Genomic DNA, 25,621 nt, shown 5'->3' with positions numbered 1-25,621 from the left:
CTCCACAGCTTGGTTTCCACATGCGAGATACGGACGTGTGACTCGCATGTGGAAATGAGCCCTTAGGGTTAGGGTTTTCTTGTGTTTTCTTGTGTTTTCTTGTGTTTTTCTATAAAAACGCATGCGTCTAAAAAACGCATGCGTTTTACCGCGTTTACATGCGTTTTTTCACACATGCGTTTTTTAAAAAAATGCATGCAGATAAAAACGCAAGTGTGAAACCAGCCTTACACTTTTCATATCCAAATTTATATTAAATAATTAGTATTTTTTTATTAGTATGCAGCTTTTATTTAATTTTTTATAACTTACCTGCAGCTGCAGCTGAAAGAAATATAAAGAAAAATAATGCAATTAATTTACATTTATAAAACAAAAAAGACTTAAGGACAAGGATGACAATTTAGTAACACTGGAAGAGTCAAGATGAAACAAAAGTTAACAGAAAACGCAATATCACATCTGTGTCCAGCATCCGCACTTACATGGACCTCGTGTACCGGCTGTGATGTGATTGTGGCGAGTTGATGGATTACTATGGCAGCAGGGGGCCTGTTGAAGTCCCCCATCACTGCCATCTTGGTGCCCCTCTAGTTCATCTATATGCTAACGTGTGCTATATAGAGCTGTACCATTACTCTATATACCACAGCACAAGCAATCAGACGATCACAGCTTCAAGTCCCCTAAGGGGGCTAATAAAACAGTGAAAAGTGAAAAAACAATGTTTTAAAAAATCTGAAAAAATCTAAAAAAAAATATACAAAAACAGAAAAGTTCAAATCACTCCCTGTTTTCCCCATTAAAAATAAGGATAATTAAATAGCAAAAAATAATAAAAAAAATACATATGTGGTATCACCATGTTCTATCGAAATTTAAAAATACTTAGCCTGATCATAAAATGCCTTAAACAAATTTTTTTGTCTCAAGTCCAATATTTTTCATGGACTTCCATGGCCAAATGTGATCCGGATATCCATAAAAAAACCTCAGGCATACAGCAATTTTTTTAATCTGACGTGCGAACAGCCCCGTAGACTAACCTTGTTCTGAGTGTGATCCGTTATTTTGGTTCATCGCACTAGGACCGATAATATGGCCGCACTCGGACCGAAAATATGGCCGTCTGCGCCTTCCCTTATGTGTTATTTTAGCATTATCCTATAACATTGCATCATACCATATTTTTCTGTAATTATTACTTACTTGTGTTCTGCAGAATCGCTGTAAAAATGAATAAAAAGAAAAAACAGAAATTGTTAGATCACATAATATTTATGATGACATAGAATATAATGCCATAATGGAAGCTCCATTTGTAGACACGTGTTTCAGGGTTTTTGCCCCTCATTAGTGCAAAGAAAAATAACTGTTTCGCTCGATTTTAGGCTTTTCACTGTTAAGTTTCTCTTCGTGAAGAGCCTACAGCTGGTATAGGGAGTAGTGATGAGCGAATATACTCGTTACTCGAGATTTCTCGCGCATTCTCGGGTGTCCTCCGAGTATTTTTTAGTGCTCGGAGATTTCGCTTTTCTTGCCACAGCTGAATGATTTACATCTGTTAGCCAGCATAAGTACATGTGGGGGTTGCCTGGTTCCTAGGGAATCCCCACATGTACATATGCTGGCTAAGAGATGTAAATCATTCAGCTGCGGCAAGAAAAACTAAATCTCCGAGCACTAAAAAAATACTCGGAGGACCCCCGAGCATGCGCGAGAAATCTCGAGTAACGAGTATATTTGCTCATCACTAATAGGGAGACATATAGGTCATAAAATGCTCCTCTGAGAAATAAAATATCCAAATGTCCTCTTCTCTTTACAGAGGAAAAAAAACAAGGTCGACTCTCTAATGCCAATGGTTGGAAGTAGCAATGATGAGGCAATGCTCACATTGAGTTTTTGGAGGCATTTGAGACCTCTTCAGAAAATTCTCTTTATTGGTTCGGAATTTCTTTTTTTCGGAATCAATTTTAAAGAATAAGGCCACATTCACGCATTCAGTATTTGGTCAGTATTTTATATCAGTATTTGTAAGCCAAAACCAGGAGTGGGTGATAAATACAGAAGTGGTGCATATGTTTCTATTATACTTTTTCACTGATTGTTCCTGTCCTGGTTTTGGCTACAAATACTGATGTAAAATACTGACCAAATAATGATATTCTGAACGTCACCTTATTGTCACGGGTGTGGCTCTGCATCTGACTGCAGAAGGTCTCAGCAGTTTCCTTTGCAGATTTCTTCCTGGGCCTTCTGACTGTAGGACCCAGTGGCAACCTTCCCCTGACTCTAGCTAAAACACTTGGACCAGGGTGTTTATAACTTCCAGCTTGTTGCTGGAAGTTCTGGTTGATATTGCTATTTCCATTTCCCTGTTGAGGCTTGGAGCTATAGCAGCCAAACCTCTTTGGTGTTTGGAGAACGTCATTATTTCTCTCTGAGTCTACTCATGCTACCATATATACTCGAGTATATGCCGACCCGAGAATAAGCCGAGGCACCTACCGTATATACTCAAGTATAAGCCGACCCAAGAATAAGTCGAGGCACCCAATTTTGCTACGGAAAACTGGGTAAGCTTATTGACTCGAGTATAAGCCAGGTATGTATTGTCTCCTTATCCCTATCCTGCTATGCGTGGCTCCCCTATTTTGTCCTGGTATGTGTGGCTCCTCCGTCCTGTCCTGCTGTGTGTGGTTCCCCTGTTGTATGCATGGCTCCCCTGTCCCGCATGGCTTCCTGGTCGTGCATGGCTCCCCTGGTCCCGCATGGCTCCCCCGGTCCCACATGGCTCCCCCAGTATTGCATGGCTCCCCTGGTTCCACATGGCTCAGCTCCCCCAGTCCCACATGGCTCCCCTGGTCCCAGATGGCTCAGCACCCCAGTCCTGCATGCTTCACACCCCCCCACCACCGTCCTACTCACCCTCCTCGCGCCGTTGCTGCATCTCCATTGTCCCGGCACGGCAGTTCTTCCTGTGCTCAGCGGCCATGTGGTACCGCTCATTAAGGTATTGAAAATGCACTCCATGCCTATGGGAATGGAGACGCGTGCATATTCATTACCTAAATGAGCGGTACAACATAACCATTGAGCACAGGAAGAGCTGCCGGCGCCGGAACAGAGATGCAGCGATGGAGATGCAGTGACAGTGTGAGGAGGGTGAGTATGATGTCTTCTGTTACCCGGCGGCTACAGCTGCAGCTGTCACTGTGCCACAGCCACCAGCTCCTGCTGCTGCTCCGCCGTCCCCCCTCCCCCACCGGCTTTCTGGACAATGACTCGTGTATAAGCCTAGGGGGGCATTTTCAGCACACAAAAAATATATATGGTAAGTGTTTCCTTGTTTGTTTATCCCATCTGTCCTTAGTGGTAGTGGGGCTTGACTAGTGCACATCCTGTCCTACCAGATGCAAGGCTTATCACCAGGGTCAGGCAGGGATTAGGTATCCTGCTCAGCGATAGATGCAGTACCTATATAGGGATGATAGGGCAGACAGGGTGATGCTAGATCTGCCTAGGGTTCTCCACTCTTCCCTTTCCTAGTGTTTGGTTCCCTTATCCGTTCATCTTGCACTTAGCCTTTGCTACATGTTGCGTGACACTTATGTAAGAGTTTTTATTCCTGATGCGCTCCTTGTTTTAAAGTTTCTTTTAATTGGACACTGCCTAGATTGGAAAGGTTTACTTCAGGATTCGCTTTAGACATGCAGGAGTCAGGAGAACAGTGGCATTTACACCAGGTAATAGAAATTACATTTATAACAAGTGACATATTCTTTTTAACCTCTTCACCACCTTGGGTTTATCCATTTTTGAGTTTCTGCTTTTTGCTCGCCTTCTTCCTAGAGCCATAACTTTTTTACTCTTCTGTCAATATGGTCATGTGAGGGCTTGTTTTTTGTGGGACGAGTTGTACTTTTGAACAGCACTATTGATTTTCCCATATAGTGTACTGGAAAGTGGGAAAAAATTCAAAACTTTACAAAAAAAAGTGCAATTCAACAATTGCTTTTTCTTTTTTACCACGTTCACTATATGCTAAAACTGACCTGCATTATGATTTTCTAGGTCATTACGAGTTCATTGATACCAAACATATACAGGTTCTCTTTGATTTCAGTGATAAATTTTTTTTGGCTATGTAATCTGAAGACAGAATGAGATAGTAGCTGAAACACAGATTTCAGAGATGTGTCTGTGGCACCCCAGGAGTTCAGGTACCACAGTGGTGCTGCCTTCCTCCCGGGGAGGTTGATGCCATGCCTGGAAACAAGGGGAATCCCTTTGGAAGGTAACCTTACATGCAACACTTTCTGACTCCAGGCCAGAAGGGGGAGCTCTGAACCCGGTTTCAGGGGAACTTCCCTATATACATCCTGGTCTGGAGGAGGAGTTAGTTCAGTTGGCAGCAGACAGTGAAGGAGCACAGAGGAGCTTAAGAGCTAGAGGAGGGCTGCAATTGGGCCCCTCTAAGCTAGAGCGCAGGAATCGGGCACTGGGAGCCTGAAGTCATGAGGAACTACAAGTCCCACGGCAGAACCACAGGGCAGGAAGCTAATAGTGACTTGCCCACATAATACCTGAGTTACAGCAACGATCAGAGCCCGGAGTTACCGTGTACAGAGACCCCAAGAGATGGCTCAAGTTGCCTACCATGCAGGTGGAGCGCCTTGCCAGGGCAGTGAGGTACTTGGTACCGGGTCCTGTCTCTCTTAAAAGGGATGTCACGGCGGCTGCGACCCGGTCCGTGGCCCTGGGACGCCAATAAAAGGGGGAAAGGTCTTTAAAGGGAAATTGTTGATGGTGTAAGCTGGTAAAATGAGTAAAGGACACAAGTTATAAGTCTTTACCTGGTTTACTGTAGTTAGCAGGCCACAGTCCAGGGTACCAGGCACGGGTGATGATATGGCCCAGCTGGCTCGGAGGCAATGAAAGATTCCCTTTTTCCAGTCGAGATCCGTGAGCCTTTCAATCTAGCGCTTGCTGTATATGAAGTCTCTGCTGCCTGAAGCTTTCTGCAGAGTCCTCTATTCCCCCTGTCCTGAGACAGGTACCTGCATGACTGGCAGCTTGAGCCTTTTTATTGGGACTCTATCGTGCCCTACGCTCCTCAGTTGCTGCTGCGTCTCAGGTGTGGTGTGGGCCAATCCCATAAAGTTCTCAGCCCTCCGTTTCTGCTAAGTGTCCTACAGTTCCACTAAGGCCTCGGGCTCCCGGTACCCGGTACTGTACTTCGGCTCTGAAGGTGCCCGGTCACAGTTCCCCTCTGAGCCCTGTTCCTCTCCTTTGCTCTTTTCCTCTGAAGCTCCACCACATACAACCCCTCGGGATATCTGTCCTTTTGGAGGCTGCAGCTTCCTCGTGGCTGCCAGGCCTCTCTGTCTGCTCTCTCAGAATTCCTTCTCCTTCAGTGTCTCTATCAGACTGGCTAACTCCTCCTCCAGACCAGGACATATATCCAAATTTGAGGTAAGCTCCCCTGAATCCGGGTCCTGAGCTCCCTCTCCTGGCCTGGATTTGGAATGTGTTGCATGCGGGTGCTTTACCTGGTGAAGAGAAATCCATTGCCTTTGAGCATGATATTACTCTCCCCGAAGGGAAAGCAACATCCCTGTAACAACCAGTTACCTGGGGTGTTACACAGGGACTGTCCCAGGACAGAGAGTAACCGAGGACCTTGTCAGGACACTACGGGCAGCAAGGGACTAGTAGTCAGCACAAAGTGGAAGGCTCCCAAACTGGCCTGGCAAAGGGATTTCTTCTTGTCTTCGGGCTGCCTGGACTCCATCGACACCTGTTGCCGATACCCTGGACTGAGTTCAACATCAGTAAACCAGGTAAAAACTGCAACTATGTGTCCTCCATTTATTTGCCAGCATTCACCATCCCTGCCAAACACACCGGGAGCCCTGGGGACCCCACTTCACCTGTGGGAAGCGTCACCATCTTTGCTGTAGCACCATCGCCCCCAGAGGACCCCTTTAAGCAGCGTCGGTCACCTCTGACCGAGAACCACAGGTGGCGTCACAAACTTTTATTGCTTTACAACTCCCTTTAAAAACGATTTCTTTTACTTGGGCGCCCAGGGCCACGGACCGGGTTGCTGCCACCATGACCACCCATTTATTTGTGACCAGACCCGGTACCGAGTATCCCCACTGCCCTGGTGGGCATCTCATGTCACTAATTAGGCTGTGTGCCGTTGTTTACAGGGTTTTTTGAAGAGTTTTTGGAAAGTGAAAAACTGAGAGGAAACTTCAAATCATTCTCAGAAATGCAAAGCTTCTCAAAAAAATGGACTTTCTCCACTGAAAACTCAGCAAAAAGACTTATTGTGAACATAGCCTTATCTTCTCCCTTCCTATTTCACAGAGCAAGAAAGTGGAGGTGATGAGACAATAATGGAGGAAAATCCTCACGCATTAGCAGCCATCGTTATGCTCGTTGCATATGGGAAAAATTGCTCCCTCTAGTGTCTGATAATGGGAAATCGGAATACTTGTTACTGTTTCATTTTTCATATTTTCACATAGGTAAAAATAAATAAATATATAAAGAATAACACTATATTATTCCATAAATATATTCCTTTACGATTAATTCTGTTTAGCTTCATATCCATGTCTTATAACAATGTGTCAGGTCCCCCAAAATTGGAGATATTCTCTGCAGAGGCAGTTATAGATGAGGATGGTACACGGAAGATGCCCTCCCCTAATAACACACAATTTAATATTGTTTGCTTTTTCTACACTATTGTTATATTTTCAGTTTCCTATTTAACTTATCATCCGTACGCTACAATTAAACTCCATCTGTAATCCTTGTAAGAAGAAACTTTTTGTCCAACATCCTTCTGATCTGCTGTGAACCTGATATATCATCGATAGTCCCCGCGGCTGCATGTGTCACGGCTGTTCAATACAAATGATCTTAGTAAGTTACATAACTGTCATGTTTGAGCTTTATTTATTTAAAAATTGAAAACCCCTTTCAAAATCCGGCAATGTTTTTCTTTTCTTCCTGCTCTTCTCTGTTCCTGAGATATGGCCTCTTCTTCTCAGTATTTAAATCTAGTCTTGATAGCCAAATGGGTGCAGTCACCCCTGCTCTGTTGGTGTCCTCTTGAGTACCCCACCCACATGGCTAACAAGACTAGATTTATATAAATGAAAGATGGGGCCATATCTCAGGAATGGAGAGGAGCAGAAAGAAAAGAAAGGCATTGCTGGATTCAGGAGAACTGCGGCATTTACACCAAGTAAAAAAAAAAATATATTTATAATCTGTCGGCAGGTTTTTGCTATGTAATCTGAAGACAGCAGGAGATAGGAGCTGAAACACAGATTTCAACAATGTGTTATTAGGCTGTGCTGTTGTTTACTTACAATGAAAGTTTTGTCACCAGGACATTATCACTGCCAGGACTAGTGCTCATGTGAGCCCTGGTCTGACCACACACCTTCTTCTGATTAGCAATCAATACACAATGTACAAAGAAAGTTGTGCTGTGGATGGGGGTATTTTTCGAGCTCTGTTACATCTAAAAACTCTGTCACAATCGCTGGACCCAGTAAACTAAGTGATACATCGCTGGAATCAGGGTCTCCTTTCCTATATCATGCTGCTCTCAGATGAGCTAGCAAATTTGCTGACAGAATCTCTTTAAATCATCATATACTTCTATACTAATACTTCTATATGAAACAAAAAAATAGTCAAAGAATTCTGAAGCGGAAAAGTAGATAAGATTTGAAAAATTCTCATCCACTTGATGTAGAATATTTTAGTATGAAAATTTACCTTAAGGCTATGTGCACACGTTCAGGATTTCTTGCAAAAATTTCCTGAGCAAAACCGGACATTTTCTGCAAGAAATCCGCATGTGTTTTTTCGTGTTTTTGACGCTTTTTTTCCGGAGCTTCGCAATGCATTAAATAGCAGGAAAAACGCAAAAAATCCGCTAAATTAATGAACCATGCTGTGGTTTTTACCACGATGCGTTTTTTTCGTGGAAAAAATGCATCATGTGCACAAACATTGCGGAATGCATTCTAATTGATGGGATGCATAATGTATGCATTTTTTATGGCGAAAAAAAAACCCGTGACAAATCCGCAACGTGTGCACACAGCCTAAGTGCGTGACAATATTTCCTTGGTTCATTGCCAATTTTTTGTACACCCATCTCAGGAAATGGTGTACCGCATTGACACATGATGACCAACTGCAGCGGTCACATCTGTCATCTGCTGACATCAGAAAGTTATCATTAGCATTTATCTGTTTTCGGTGGGGAGTTTTGTAAAAATAGATTTGGCTGAGTTTTTCTCCAGATTTGATGGAGAAATATTCTACAGCGAAGGTAAATAAAGCTTCAACCTCTTTGTGGGCCCCGTCTCACACAGCGACGCTGCAGCGATACAGACAACGATGCTGATCGCTGCAGTGTCGCTGTTTTGTCGCTGTGTGGTCGCTGGGGAGCTGTCACACAGACAGCTCTCTCCAGCGACCAACGATCAGGGGAACGACTTCGGCATCGTTGAAACTGTCTTCAACGATGCCGAAGTCCCCCTGCAGCACCCGGGTAACCAGGGTAAACATCGGGTTACTAAGCGCAGGGCCGCGCTTAGTAACCCGATGTTTACCCTGGTTACCAAAAAAAACAAACAGTACATACTCGCCTTTCGGTGTCCCTTGCCGTCTGCTTCCTGCTCTGACTGAGCCGCCGTACAGTGAGAGCAGAGCACATTAGTCTTGTCATCTCAACCCATTGTTCCTTACCTGACATTGGGAGGCTCAGCATCAGCAGGACAGGCAGAATCCATTGTGGAGCTTTGTAACGTCCCGGCACCATCGTGATGAGTGATTTTGGATATACCGTTCTCTCAGTTGCAACTTCTGATGATTTTCTCGAAGTCGTGCAATTATATATAACCTGTCGTAATCTACCATTATTGCCAAGAATAATTGTGTGTCGGGTAAACATGACGTTAAGGACAGAGTCACACCAGACATAATTATCGGTCCTCGTCTCTGGCAATCAATGAATTCCTCACATCTCCAGCCCCATATTATCTGTGCAGTAATCATTCTAGGTAATAAATATGTCACCTTCCTGCCGGTAAGAAATCAGTAATCAGGTCATTGGCCACGTGGATCATCGTAAGGGCAAATTAATGATGACATGGGGTTCTCAGATTCCCAGGAGCACAATATGGGCACATTTTGGCCTCAATATTACAACCAATAGTCCAGCTAGAACTGCCACAATGTGAATTTGTTAAATTTGTGTGATGTTGGAAAATCGATTTGAGCGAATCAAATGTGCCCTGATCGTCGGCAAAAGGCATTCTAAATATAAAAAAAAAATATTTGTACTCCCCTCATCATGACTTCGTGTTTGGTCCTGTCAACAATGGAGGCATCGAGGAATGAAGACAGAAGACTGAAGAATCAATCATCAACTTAGTGAGCGCTGGAGAAACATTTTGCTGAGATTGATAAAACTGAAACTTAAATAAAAAATTCTGGCAAATCAAATTTTTGGGAGTGAAATTTGTGACAAATTTGATTATCTTCAAATCTGTTCCATCATCTCTACTAATGACCCCAACTAGCAGCATTTTTTCTATGTTCCTTCAAGGCCTTAGACCCATGATCTGGTCAGGAGTAGCAGCTGTCCCCAGGCACAGGAAAGAACCCATAGTTTGCTCACAGGAACTGGCCCTTTTGGAAGGTTCACACATTTGCAGCCTTATTTTCTCGCCCAAATCCCACCTGACAATTCGTGATCTGCATCAAGTGTTGGAATGCATCGATCATAGTTGCCAATTTTCACTGCAAGTATAAAGACTACCATATGAATTGGACAGAGATCGAAATGCAGTGCATGGACTGGCTGGCGGCTCTCCTGTATTTCTATCCAGTTGTCACGTTCAGGTCAGGAGAGCCGCCAGCCAGTCCATGCACTGCATTTCGTTCTCAGTCTAATTTATACAGCTGTCTGACTGCACCCTAATAAAGGCCAATCCATTTGTGTAAAATTTTGGTTATAGCGATGCTCTTTTCTTAAACCATCCCTGTACACATATTCTCCACCTTACCCATAGGAATAAATAAATCATGTTTTTATGTCTATTTATTAAACAATTTATTTTTATTTATTTTTTTTTATTAAAGTGGGTGTATATTTTGCAACAATTTTTAATGTTCAGATGAAATAAAATAATTTACAAAGTTTTTTTAGAACCTTCCACTTATTGTCTACCTCCGATGCAGACCGAAGTGTCTATGGTTACAAACTACAAACAAACCTTGCTTAGTCAGATACTGGAGACATATATTACATTACTACTTTTCCGGATAACCTACGGACACTAAAAAGGTGGAGGGATGGGGAAACAGTAACTTGTTACTGCAGGATCAGAGGACAAACGGTTTGTCTGTGGTCTGTAATTATGGAAACCTGTCAGTTTGCGTTGAAGCTGGAAACACAAAACAACCTGACATTTTTATATAAAACTTTTCGCAAATTTATTTTATTTATAATTTTCGATGCATACTTGCAATGCAAAAGAAATATTAAGTTACTGATATGTTCTACATAAGAATTGTACCCAGGTCTCATTGCATGAGAAGGAAACCAGCTCATGCAATGTGAGGCTGCTGCCGTCCTTGGTATGGAGGAATGCACTCCCGTCCAGTGTGGCACCACGTAAATCCAAGTAAGAAAATTTTCCAGCCGTAGGTTCCAATTAAAATACAAATTTTAATTCCAACAAAGTTAAAAGAATGACATCCTAAAGTACTATCACGGGGAGACCGCAATAGAGAGTGGTCCCCTCTTTTTCAGGGGTCAGAAAATCACAGAGTTTGGCTACACGTATGCCTGCATTGGTTGGATCTGCTGTGCTTTCCAATTAGGTATGCAGTTTTTCCTTGTTTATTAGTTGTAGGTATTAATCTCTCCCGCTTGTCTTGTAGAGCTTTCCATCTTGAGTTATCTCGGTGTTTCTTATTTTCGCCACTCTCCTCTGGTATAAGTACTCACCTCTTAGCTTGGGTAGCTGCCAGAGATAGCTTGCTATACCTTGGACTTGGTTTGGAGCTGTGAGTCATGGAAAGAGAAGAGGTTTAGGAGTTGTCTCCAGAGATTGCTGCTTGGATATTTGTCTTGTGTCTTCCTTTTCCTTATCTCCTTTTTGGTCTGCGTCACCCTTTCTTTCCCTTAAATAGTCTGGGTGCTCTTAGAGTGATTGCTGTTTTCTTTTACCCTTTTTGTTTCCCTTTGTGTCCATATTAGGCTACTTTCACACTAGCGTCGTGCACTGCACGTCGCTATGCGACGTTGCAGCGCACCGACGCATAGTGTGGAAGCGCCGCACAACAAGGGCAGCGGATGTTTTACATGGCATCCGCTGCCCCATTGTGATGTGCGGGGAGGCGGGAGCGGAGTTCCAGCTGCGCATGCATGGCCGGAAAAGACGCTATCGACGCACAAAAAAACGTTACATGCAACATTTTTTTGTGACGACGGTCCGACGCAACATGACGCAACCGTCGCACGACAGTTGCGACGCGTGGCAATGCGTCACACTGCGTCGCTAATTCAAGTCTATGGAGAAAAAAGGCATCCTGCAAACAATTTTGCAGGATGCATTTTTTCTACAGAACGACACATAGCGACGTGCAGTGCACGACGCTAATGTGAAAGTAGCCTTATAGAGAAGGACTAACGTGCCTGCTGCCCCAATCACTAGCTAGGGCTGTGCTTAGGGCAAGACAGGGATAGGAATGTGAATGCCGAAAGGGTGAAAGAACCCATCTAGGGGCGTCAGGGAGCTCAGGGTTGCACAGCTTCAAGGGCTGTCCATCTAATCTTTCCCTATTGGCAGAGCTCCCTTTCCCATCTGTCTCGCCGTGCGCTGTCAGGCACCTTGGTGGAATGTGACAGGTACAGCCAAGATATGATTTGCGACTTTCCTAAGCATTTCAGACAAAATTTTGATTTAAATTGGAACCTACGGCTGGAGGAATTTCTTACTTTGATTTTCCCAGGTCTCATTCCCTGTACCCCCTAACGATATAGGCAAAGGAAAAATCCATCTGTTCTTCTCGTCATTGTTGCCAGTCAGGACTGAGTATCCTTGTGTTTTGTCTTGGCCCCTTTGCTTTCCATGGTCCAATTCCCCACGCCTGACCATAGTTTTTGTCTTCTTCTAGAAAAGATGATAGGGCCAAGCAGATCTGGACCTTATTTTTCTAAAGGTCCCATTGCAGTTACAGTGGTGCAATAACAACATACGCACATATTAGCATCGACAGAAATGCATTTTATTGCAAGCAGATGACACATATATAAATGTATGCAACATATTATTACAATTAATGAAAAGGTTAATAAAGAAAATATACAAATCAGTGAACAAAATAACGTAACAACAACATAAAAAAAATCTGCAGTCATAATGGAAAATGGGAAGGAAATAATAAGGTATAATTGGGAGCACATATGTATCGGAGCTGAACTAAAAAACTAGATAAAACTAAATAAAACTAAATAAAAAAAAAAAAAAACTACAGTAAATAAAATTTGAATCACTTCTTTTCCCTGTCAAAAAAAGATTAAACGATAGACATATCAGGAATCGACACATCTGGTAAATGAAAGATAAATATCCAGACACCACAATTGCCATTTTCTTTTAGTCATCACATCTCCCTCGCAAAATAGCAACAAGAAAAGAAACAGTCAGCCGTGCAAAAAAATTAATCCCTAGCATTGTTCCATCAACAGAAAAGGAATAACATTACAGAGCTCAGAAACCCCAATTTTATTTTTTTTTTTAACAAATTCTGATATTTTTTTAACAACTAAAATCTAAACTCAAATCGAAAAAATTGGAATCCTTCCAGAAAATCATTTAGCTAGTTCATTTTTATCGAACAATCAAAGCCGTAAAGATAATGCCCCAAAACAATGGTGGGACTGCTTTTTTTTTTTTTTTTTTCAGAGTTTCTCCACACTTGAAATTATTTTCCTTTTTTTTCTCAGTACACCATAAAGTAAACCCTTAATACAGCCATATAAAACGAAAAATAAAAGAAAGCTGTTGTAAGTAGTGGAGGAAAATACAAAGACAGAAAAACAACAACAACTGCAAAAATATGAGGAAGGGGCTCAAATAAAGAACTCTAACTTTTAATCTAGAATCTTATAATAACACAATATAGAGCCATCTAGATAACTAAAAGTGAACTTGTCACTATTTTCTAGTTATTCCTTAAAGGGGAATATTGCTGGGGCCAAGCATATTTGGACTCTTTACAGACTCCACTAATGTAATGTTTTTACATTTCAACATTGATTGTTTTTCCCCTTTAAGTTTTTTGTTAAAGAGGTTTTTCACAACTAGGACAACCCCTTCTTAAACCAAATGTTCGGTCCCAATAAAATAATAAAGCTTATCCCCACCTCTTGTGTAAGCGCCGTTCTCGTGGTGTTGGCACTTGTGGTCCTGGGGCTCTTGCGCAGTTTTTGTGACACGTGATTCCCGGCACCCAATGAGTGCTGGTGTCACTGTCTCCGCCTTCGGACAAACTGAGCATAAAGAGGAAGTAGGGCTGCAGCTGATCTCTGACTTCTTCATGTTCAGTTTGTCGAAGGCGGAGACAGTGACGCCAGCGCTGATTGGGCATCAGCATCACATGTCACAACACCGCATCACAGCTCCGGGGAGAGCGAGGGCCGACACTGCAGGAAACGAGTCGAGATGGGAGGTGAGTATAGGCTTTATTATTTTATCGGGGCTGAACATTTGGTTTACGAAGGGGTTGTCCTAGTAGTGGAAAACCCATTTAAGTACGTAGAGGGTAGGGAGGGATCATGTCATAGGAGCAGAATCAAATAGTAAACTATAAATGAAATCTCAACCCAAAAGAGAAGAGATACTGAAGGACTTGACATAACAGATTTATAACTGCACAGATTTCAAATACAAGTTAATTTCAGAAAATAAATAATATCATATCACATTGGAAGGGTCCCTAGCTATGAGGTTATAGCAGAATGCATCTTGATTACAATGTGAGCGTATACTGTATATGTACAAATATACATATATATATATATATATATATATATATATATATATATATATATACCTGAATATCACATGTGATGGAACTAATCTTGGCATTGTACAGGTTTGTCCCCACATTGTATAGTCCAATTATTTCTTGGTCTGCATAAGCCATGGGGAGAATAAAAGGATATTCCATCTTGGCAATCATCTTCTGTATTCCGGCACCACAATGGCTGAAAGAGATTATTAAAATTGTAACAACATCTACAATACTTTAACTGATTACACAACTATAATCTCTAAAATCCACTTAGGATCACTTATTAGGCACCAAAGCCATAGTAGCTTCTAGCAAGAATCAAAACTAATTTGGAAATATGTCTTTCTCTGAATTTACAATTGGTAGGGTAGTTGTCGACCCCATTACTGTACTGCACCTGGATTTGTATTATTACTAGGGTTGAGCGACCTTGACTTTTTTAGGGTCGAGTCATGTTTCACGAAACCCGACTGTTGGAAAAGTCGAGTCGGGCGAAATCGGCCGATTACTGCGCAAAGTCGAGGATCGGCCGGAACACGAAACCCTATGCACGTCAATTATTTTTTTTATTTTTTATTTTCTCTCTCTCTCTCTCTCTCTTCCAGCACAGAAAATTTCGTTTTACACATTCCAAATCGCTACTGCGCACAAGCGATAAAATGATGATAGGCGTGCATGCCCTAACCCCTATGTCATCACTCTGCCCACGCTCCTTCATTGGCTGTAAAAATGGCGCTAAACGCGTCATACGAAACGCGACTTTGGCGCCAAGATCGCGTACCGCATGGCCGACCCCACACAGGGATCGGGTCGGGTTTCATGAGACGCCGACTTTACCAAAAGTCGGCGACTTATGAAAATGAACGATCCGTTTCGCTCAACCCTAATTATTACCTATTGCTATTAGTGATGAGCGAGTATACTCGTTGCTCTAGTTTTCCCGAACACACTCGGGTGATCTCTGAGTATTTGTGACTGCTCGGAGATTTAGTTTTCCTTGCCTGCAGCTGCATGATTTGCAACTGTTAGACAGCTTGATTACATGTAGGGATTCCCTAGCAACCAGGCAACCCCCACATGTACTCAGGCTGGCTAGCAGACGTAAATCATGCAGCTGCATCAACAAAAACAAAATCTCTGAGGAGTCACAAATACTCGGAGACCCCCCGAGCAAAAAGTAGACTCGCTCATCTATAATTCCTATACAATCTTACATAACAGAATTTGAAGGCTTTATGTGTAGAAATAGGGGAAGTAGGATTCCCTTGAATTCTCTATGTGTGCATGATGAAAAGAAAATGCACAGGCTTTCTCTACATGTGCATGGTGGAAGGAGGACTCAAGGGTTTTCTTTATGTTTGGAAGCAGGGAATATGACTTCCCTTGTGTGGCTAGGGGACGCAGGAGTAACAGTCTTTTTCTATGAGTGGACAGGAAAAGAAAAGAAGGACTTACAGGCTGTATGTTTGTGAGACAAGACTTAAAAATGCATTTACACTGAAATATAATTGGGAATGAGCTTTTCGAGAAACACATTTCACAATAATCTTGCAGTGTAAACAGACTGCTGCTCTCTTGATGAAGGAGCAAAACACTTGTTTGTCATGTGAAATTATTTTTAACTTTGCTTAAAAATTGTTCCTGTCAGAACATCTAGCACAAGTCTGGCAGAACATTATCCTGTGTAAATGTGACGCCCGAGGGTCCTGGTAATCACAGTGGCATTGCTTTCCTCACAGGGAGAGTGATGTTACGCTTGGAGGCGATGAAAGACCTTCTTTATCAGGTACCACATTGCACACAACATGTTCACACTTCAGGCCAGAAGGGGGAACCCTGACCCTGTTTATGGGTGGCTTCCCTATATAAATTCTAGTTTGGAGGGAAAGGGAGTTCAGTTCCAGAAGGAGTTCAGTTTAGTCAGACTGTCAGAGGACAGAGAAGAGAGCAGACAGACACAGAGTGTCAGAAGGTCTGAAGGGGTCCTGTAGCCTGAGGTACTACAGCCCCTGGAGAAAGAGAACAGAAAAAGGAAAAGGACATCGTTTAGTGAGCATGAAGGAGAGTGAGGCATCAGGGGAGGACAGCTGCGAATGAGCTATCTCCCTATGAAGTGCAGATTACCAGTAGTCGGAACACCGAGGTTGTGAGGGACTCTAAGACTTACAGCAGAAATGGGCAGGACAGCTGAACTGCAAGTTACCTGTCTGCCCTAATACCCAGGAGATACAGTGGCATATAGAGCCCAGGTCCTGATAGAGACCCTATAAAAAGGCTCGAGTCACCTGTCATATGGGTTTGTGTCCCATCTTTATGGAGGACAGAGAGAGAACTGTGAGGACCTTATCAGATGCCATAGGCAGTAAGAGACTACAACACCACCACGCTATGAGGAAGGCTTTCATCTCCACCTGGTAAAGGGGAACTCTGGATTCGCTTCTAAGCCAGCTGGAACCTGCCTATACCTGTGATCTGGTGCCTTGGACTGCGGTTGCGTGAAGCCTACAGTAAACCAGGTAAAGAGACTGCACACCTGTGTTTTCTTTACTGCACCATTCACCATCTTCATCTATTCACCGGGAGCCCTGGGGACATACTTCACCTGTGGGAAGTTATACCATCTGGCTGCCATAACATTACCCCAGTGGACCCATTTAAGCAGCGTCGGTCCCCACTGACCGAATACTACAGATGGCGTCACGAACAAACTTTATTCCTAAAATCCCTTTAAAGACTTTCCCTTTTAAAATGGTTCCCAGGGTCACAGACCGGGTCGCCGCCACCGTGACATCCCCCAGTGAGTACCGGAACCGGTACCAAGTACCCCACGGCCCTGGCAGGCGACTCATAAACAGGAATCGTACTTTGGAGAACAATGGCAGTTTTCTTGCACTGAATAATCTCTTATACATCATTTTGTGCACATGTTTTAGCACCATCTTTGTAAATAGTCTTAAATCGATCGGTAAATGTTTAAGACAGAAGGTGATTAGTGCCACTGACCGCTTTGTGTAAATGGACCTTCATATTCTTTCTCTACTTGTGGACAGAGAACAACAGGGTTCACAGGTTTTCTTTATGTGTGGCAGGAGAAGCACGACTTGCAGACTATTTCTATGTCTGGGAAGTAGTGATGAGCGAGTATACTTGTTACTCGAGATTTCCGGAGCATGCTCAGGTGATCTCCGAGTATTTGGATGTGCTCAGAGATTTAGTTTCTGTCTCCGTAGCTGCATGATTTGTGGCTGCTAGCTAGCCTGAGTACATGTGGGGGTTGCCTGCTTATATTTGCACATATTTGCCGAAAAGACAGCTGCATAGAATCAAGGGGACCTAGAGTATGTCACCCGACAGGATCCAAGGCTGCTGGCTTGGGACACTGCATGTGAAGGCGTAGGGCAGGAAAGGCGGAAGCCAGCGCAATGAGATGGCCAGGCAAGTAACATCTGCAGGGGTTCTGACATGGTATACCCTAAATTACCTGAGAGCTGGCTGGACCACGGCCCCAGCGAACACAGCACCCCAGCTGGGGAATGTAACCGGAGAACTGTGAGTAAAAGTGTGGAAATTGCACCCTGCTGCGTCCCCTGAATTATTTGCTGCGTCACCTAACCTGCACCACAACAACATTCAGCATCTTTCACCTCTTAACTGCCCTGGGGCCTAGCTCTACCGTGGAGAGCTGTAACAACTCTGCTGCATCACCAACAGCCCCAGCGGTCTCTTTAAGCGAGTCGGCCATCTCCATATTACCGAACACCACGGGTGGCATCACGAACAATTTCCCCATAAACTTTATTCTGCTTTAATTTAATTTACTTTTATATTGGACGCCAGGGCCATGGACCTGTGTTATATTGACAACCCCCTTAAGAACCGTCGGACCCGGCCTGAGTACTCCACGGTCCTAACGGGTGCTCCACAAACACATAATAAAATCATAAAATCTTTATATCCAGACCTCTGTGTTTTCTTCTTTATACTGTTACACCCTCACAATAGCAGATCTGACAAGCTGCTTTAGGCTATGTTCACACGTTGCAGTTTTTCATGCAAATTTTTAGATGCATTTTACAGTACCAACAAAGTCCATGAGGTTTCAGAAATCTCGGCACACATTTTGGTTTTATTTTCCTGACCAATTTGGAAACTGCGGCATGACACTTCTTTCAGCGTTTTGGTTTTTTTCACCATATTTGCAGCATTTTTTTCACCCATAGGAAACAATGGGTAAGTATAAAAACGCAGCACAAAAAATGCAGGTATCAGTTTTTGCTGTGTTTTTTATAAACTTTATCAACAAGTATACAAGACAACAAAAATGCAGCAATAAAAACACTACAAAAGCTGCTTTTTGTAAGCAGCTTCTTTACGGCAAGGAGAACAGGTTTTGCCTGCCGGAACAAAAACTCAGCAAAGACGCAACGTTTGAACATAGCCTTAAACTGATGTACAGGTCACATTTTTCGCATACTCCAAGAAAACATAAAATAGAAAAACAAAATAAAAAAAACATAAATATAAAAATATATCTTTTACTTACTATGAAGATCATGCTGACCAGCACAAAAGCAGCCATAATGGACATCATGACTAAAAGTGCGATTCCCCATCCTGGGACTGGAACTATAAGATAGAGAGAGCGGCTCGTTAGCATCTATGTTACCGAACGTCTCTGCACTTGCATGAGAAATGCAGCCATAGGCCGGCGTCACACTCGGCGTAAGACAATACGGTCCGTATTTTACGGCCGTAATCCGGCCGAAATACGGTGAAATGTTCCCAAAATAGTGATCCGTAGTCAGGGTGTGTCAGCGTATTTTGCGCATGGCATCCTCCGTATGTAATCCGTATGGCATCCGTACTGCGAGATTTTCGCGCAGGCTTGCAAAACCGACATCTAATGGATTTATGTGCTCAAATGTTCGGGAAAACATATATACAGTATATATATATATATGTCATTGAGACACATATATATATATTCTGTATTTAGATTTCATTCAGCGCGATATCTGTGAACAGCCGGTAATTCAATTACCGGCTTTTCATTTCTCCTGCACAAACCCGACAGGATATGAGACATGGTTTACATACAGTAAACCATCTCATATCCCCTTTTTTTTTGCATATTCCACACTACTAATGTTAGTAGTGTGTATGTGCAAAATTTCAGCGCTGTAGCTGCTGAAATAAAGGGTTAAATGGCGGAAAAAATTGGCGTGGGCTCCCGCGCAATTTTCTCCGCCAGAATGGTAAAGCCAGTGACTGAGGGCAGATATTAATAGCCAGGAGAGGGTCCATGGTTATTGGCCCCCCCGTGGCTAAAAACATCTGCCCCCAGCCACCCCAGAAAAGGCACATCTGGAAGATGCGCCTATTCTGGCACTTGGCCACTCTCTTCCCACTCCCTGTAGCGGTGGGATATGGGGTAATGAAGGGTTAATGCCACCTTGCTATTGGAAGGTGACATTAAGCCAGATTAATGATGGAGAGGCGTCAATTATGACACCTATCCATTATTAATCCAATTGTAGGAAAGGGTTAAAAAACACACACACACATGATTGAAAAGTATTTTAATGAAATAAACACAGCGGTTGTTGTAATAATTTATTGCTCTCTCAAATCCATTTGCAGTCCCTCGCTTGGCAACATAATAAACGCACAAAATACATACCTTCTGATGTACTGTCAGGTCCAACGATGTAATCCATCTGAAGGGGTTAACTAATATTACAAGCAGGAGCCCTGCAATAATGCAGCTGTGCTCCGTGCTTGTAATTCCCCTGCGAATGAATGAAATGTAGGTCATTGACCTACATTTCATTCATTCGCGGTGAGGCGCCCTCTGGTGGATGTTCTCATGAACTGCAGCCTGGGAACTTTTTCCCACGCTCCAGGTCATATGAGGACATCCACCAGGGGGCGCATCACCGCGACTGAAGGAAATGTAGGTCAATGACCTACATTTCATTCATTCGCAGGGGAATTACAAGCACGGAGCACAGCTGCATTATTGCAGGGCTCCTGCTTGTAATATTAGTTAACCCCTTCAGATGGATTACATCGTTGGACCTGACAGTACATCAGAAGGTATGTATTTTGTGCGTTTATTATGTTGCCAAGCGAGGGACTGCAAATGGATTTGAGAGAGCAATAAATTATTACAACAACCGCTGTGTTTATTTCATTAAAATACTTTTCAATCATGTGTGTGTGTGTTTTTTAACCCTTTCCTACAATTGGATTAATAATGGATAGGTGTCATAATTGACGCCTCTCCATCATTAATCTGGCTTAATGTCACCTTCCAATAGCAAGGTGGCATTAACCCTTCATTACCCCATATCCCACCGCTACAGGGAGTGAGAAGAGAGTGGCCAAGTGCCAGAATAGGCGCATCTTCCAGATGTGCCTTTTCTGGGGTGGCTGGGGGCAGATGTTTTTAGCCACGGGGGGGCCAATAACCATGGACCCTCTCCTGGCTATTAATATCTGCCCTCAGTCACTGGCTTTACCGCTCTGGCGGAGAAAATTGCGCGGGAGCCCACGCCAATTTTTTCCGCCATTTAACCCTTTATTTAAGCAGCTACAGCGCTAAAATTTTGCACATACACACTACTAACATTAGTAGTGTGGAATATGCAAAAAAAAAGGGGATATGAGATGGTTTACTTTATGTAAACCATGTCTCATATCCTGTCGGGTTTGTGCAGGAGAAATGAAAAGCCGGCAATTGAATTACCGACTTTTCACTAACAGCGCTGCGTATTTCTCGCAAGTCACACTGCAGGTCCGTGTGGAATCCGTATTTTTCTCGCCCCCATAGACTTTCATTGGCGATTTTTTTGCGCAGTACGCTGACAAACGCAGCATGCTGCGATTTTGTACGGCCGTAGAAAGCCGTATAATACTGAACCGTAATATACGGCTAATAGGAGCAGCCCCATTGAGAATCATTGTGCCGTATGTTATGCGAGTTTTACGGACGTAGTTTCTGCGCTCTTACGTCCGTAAAACTCGCCAGTGTGACGCCGGCCATACACGTGAGATCAATGTCGGCCAATTGTCAGCTCTACCATCAGTTTCTTCTACAAACTCCATCTTAAACATTCACAATCAGGTAGGCTGAGCGCACATACTGTAATATTTATATATAAATTAAATATATCTATTAAGAAGAGATTAAGAAGACGAATTTCCTTGGGAGCTGATCTCGTAACACTATTGTCTGAGCGATGGTAGAATACGGCCCCTTTATAAGCCACAGGCGACACATGAAGATACATGCAGAATGCTCCACATAGGAGTGAGCCTTGGTAAGGAGGATTAATAATGTTAATATTAGAGTCCCGCTGCACATAGGGTTCATTCTATCGCATTGCATTTACCTGTTGAGTTTGTTGTCTGTGCACCTGGTGGGAGAAAGACAACCCTTTTATATTACTTTATAATGATATAAGTATTACTACTAGTAGTATTATAATAAGAGCAATGACAGCAACAATAATCATTTTGAGCAAAGATAAAATAAAGCGGTTGCTTTTGCTTCTACTACATCTACTACAACCACTATCACAACTACTACTAATGCTACAACTACTACTATTACTTACTGATGCTTCTGCTGCAATGTGTACCACTACTGCTACTACCAGTACTACAGCGAATATTAATACTAATACAGGTAGTCCTCAACTTACGACGTTGATCCGTTCTTACACGGCGTCGTAAACCGAATTTCAATGTAAGTCGGATCATACGTTCATTCAGTACTGTACCATAATAACATTACAGTACTGCAAACACTTAGCCTATCCAAACTCCTATCCTAACACAGTACCCTTCATAATTAGGGTGTTATGGCGTGCAGGAGACTCGTTTTCCTCTTGTAACCGGGTACAGTGTACAGTACTAGACTGTATTCTTCCGCCGCTGCACGTAGTTGCAGTAGTTCGACTTAAGACGCAAAACCGCGTAAGTCGGAATGAGGCGTCGTATAAAGCGTCGTAAACACGAAATGATGTAACTCGAGACCGTTGTAACCCGAGGACTAACTGTACTCTACAACCACAACTACTACTTCTGCAACTACTACTACCATTATTATCACTACAACCATTGCTATTGTCACTACTTCAACTTCTGCTGCTGCTTCTATTACAATTACTGCTACAAACGCAGCTACCATTTACTCAGCTACTTCTGCTACAATTGTTATAGCTGATGCTGCTACTACAACCACTACTAATACTGTTACAACCACTCCTACAATTACTACTATTACCATCACTACAACTTCTGCTTCTACAACTCCTACTACTGCTACTAAAGCTGCAACTGCTACTAATACTACAATCATTACTACTACTTCTGTTATACTACTACAACTATAGCTACTACCATTACTTCTACTACTTCTTTTGCTACTACTACAAATACTACTATTTCACTTACTACTTCTCCTATTACAAGTATTGCTACTATTACTAGAGCAAGCATTGCTACAATTACTGCTATTACCTCTAGCTGTAACTATTATTACTACTGCAACTACTGCTACTAATACTACTACAGCCATTACTACTACTTCTGCTGCTGCTAATACTGGTACTATTATTACTACTACAACTACTGTTACTGCATCTACTACTACTAGTACTACAACCATTACTACTACTTCTGCTGCTGCTACTACTACAACTACTGGCACTTCTATTATTACTACTAAAACTATTGCTACTACCATTACTTCTACTACTTCTTTTGCTACTACTAAAAATACTACTACTTCAATTACTACACCTACTACTGTTAGGGCAGCACGGTGGCTCAGTAGTATGCATTACAGCGTTGGAGTCCTGGGTTCAAATCCCACAAAGGACAACATCTGCAAGGAGTTTGTATGATCTCTCCGTGTTTGCGTGGGTTTCCTCCGGGTTCTCCGGTTTCCTCCCACATTCCAAAGACATACTGATAGGCAATCTAGATTGTGAGCCCCATCGGGGACAGTGATGATGATGTGTGCAAAACTGTAAAGCGCTGCGGAATATGTTGGCGCTATATAAAAATAAAGATTATTATTTCTACTACTACTTCTTCTACAACAAGTATTACTACTATTACTATAACAAGCACTGCTACAATTACTGCTATTACCACTATTACTACTTCTAATCCTACAAGCACTACCAGAACCATTTCTACAACTATTGCTATTACGACTACGACTACTATTAATACAATTACTACAACTACTACTGCTGCTACAATTACTACTAATAATAATATTGCTACAACTACTACTAATGCTACAATTACTACTACTACAATTTCTACTACTACTTCCACTACTACTACTGCTGCTGCTGCTGCAACTACTACTATTAATACTATTACTATAACAGTTACAGCTACAATTACTGCTATTTCCAGGGCTGCTACAGGACTTCTGCTCCTTCAACTACTACTATAACCATTACTACAACTATTGCTATTATCACTTCTACTGTTAGTACAATGATTACTACAATTACTACTGCTCATACTAATACTACTACAATTACTACTAATAATAATACTACTATAACAATTACTATTACTAATGCTACTGCACCCGCTACTGTTACAACAATTACTACCACTACTACTTCTCCTTCAACAATTACAGGTACTGCTACTGCAATATTTTTACTACTACTGCCACCATTACTACAACTATTTCTGCTACTATTACTACAACTACTAGTAGTATTAGCATTATTAATTAAGAAATGTACCTGCATTATGAAGACTGAACAGCACACAGGCCCCGGCGAGCAGCACCGAGGCTGTGGGACAAGAGCAGCCGAGCTTCATGGAGAGACAAAATCCGGGAGCGAGGAAGGACTTTGATATCAACTTCAGTATAAACTTCCCTCATCCATCACAGGGACTTGTCTATATAAGTGGGTGGATCTCCGCGCTGTCATGTTAATGGGGTATTATTGTGGAATCCGTCTTAATGTGGCCATTTATAATCTGTTGTACAAATATAGCAGAGCTTTATGAGGGAGAGGAGTAGCCGGCATTCCCCATGGAAAGATCATGACTTATTGAAGTTTTTACGTCCTTGTGTCTTGTAATAAATTCTTTGCTTCATTTGTAATAAATGTACAATTTAATTGTAAGGACATAAATATGAGCGTGTAATTATAGTTAAACTTTGTTTCCAATTTTTAAAATTGAATTTTATGATTTTGGTTTTATTGTCCTGTAATTACATGGTTAATTTAATTACAAGATGGATTTTGTAGCACAAAAACAACCAACCATGGTGCAGAGAACTCTTCAATTCTTCTGATGCTTCACACACAGTGCCGTAATAAATAGGACACGCTGGGGCAGATTTACTAAAGATGCCTAATTTTTAAATAGTGCAAACTTGGACTAAAAACTCTTAAAGGGGTTGTCCAGTCCAAATCGATAAATCTGCAGTCACTCTGCAGACTTATGAATACCCCAATGTACGCACTGTGCGCTTCGAGGATTCGCTGGTTTCTGAGCCGGGACTGGAGGGTATGTATGTGTTGTGTATGTCCAGTGCGCGCAACCATGCTCCATGCACTTGTATTGAGCAAGGCTGCGCCCTCTAGTCTGCCATGCCCACTGGACGGCCGCGTTCCTTGTTGTGGCTGGACTCGGCTCAATACAAGTGTATGGAGTGAGGCCGCACCACTCATACATACCCTCCGGTCCCAACTCAGCTGGCAAATCCCTGCAGAGCACAGTGCATTCACTGGGGGATTCATAAGTCTGCAATTAGACAGAATGACTGAAAACTTATAGAATTGGACCAGACAATCACTTTAAAGTGCGCCAAATTTATCACAGTGGCTTATACTTAATGATAAACCTAGCACAATATTGCTTCCTAAAGGGAATTTGTCAGCAGGACTTAATCTCCCATGTGCATGTGTACATAGATGGCTTATAATGAGGGAAATTTGGGTCAACGTGCAGGGCCCAAGGCTTCAGAGGGACCCATGGTCAGATTGCCACCATTATACTGTTTTGTGTGCCAACATCGGTGGTGTGCATCTTTTGGAGGAGAGCTTTCATGGAGTTCCACTTACCAGGCAATACAGAATAGCAGCGCAGCTCCAGAGGAGCTACCATCGCCTCTCCTGTGACGTGCAAGGGCGATGACATCACCTATGTGAGGGCTGAAGCTGTTTATAAGAGAATATGAGGGGCTCATGCTGTATATAAGAGGCTATGTGAGAGCTCATGCTGTAGACAGGAGGCTATGTGGGGCTCATGCTGTATATAAGGGGCTATGCTAAGGGCTTGTTTTTCAGGGTTTAGCCTTTGCCCCGTAGTCCCAGGTAAGTTAAAGTGTAATGCTTCACTGTGGACAATTGTAGCTTCCTGTTTTGTGGGAACGGTTTGGGAAAGACCCTTCTCTGCACCCCAAGATTGTGCTCAGTGCTGAAGGTCCATA

At 42.7% G+C, this 25,621-nt stretch overlaps 1 protein-coding gene across 1 annotated transcript; it reads right to left on the bottom strand.

The window, feature by feature from the left end:
• Nucleotides 1–14,197: 14,197 nt before the first annotated feature.
• LOC143803794 (uncharacterized) lies at nucleotides 14,198–24,022 on the bottom strand. Its single transcript, XM_077281561.1, has 4 exons — nucleotides 23,919–24,022; nucleotides 21,531–21,554; nucleotides 18,680–18,762; nucleotides 14,198–14,329 (listed from the first exon to the last, which is right to left on the bottom strand). The coding sequence occupies exons 1-4, from the start codon at nucleotides 23,995–23,997 to the stop codon at nucleotides 14,198–14,200; spliced, it is 318 nt and encodes a 105-aa protein (XP_077137676.1). The 5' UTR covers nucleotides 23,998–24,022.
• Nucleotides 24,023–25,621: the final 1,599 nt, after the last annotated feature.

The sequence above is a fragment of the Ranitomeya variabilis genome, chromosome 2, assembly GCF_051348905.1.
Source record: "Ranitomeya variabilis isolate aRanVar5 chromosome 2, aRanVar5.hap1, whole genome shotgun sequence".
NCBI classification, from domain to species: Eukaryota; Metazoa; Chordata; class Amphibia; order Anura; family Dendrobatidae; genus Ranitomeya; species Ranitomeya variabilis.
The sequence above is the reverse complement of the archived record's forward strand: the minus strand, read 5'-3'. Positions and strand labels throughout refer to the sequence as shown.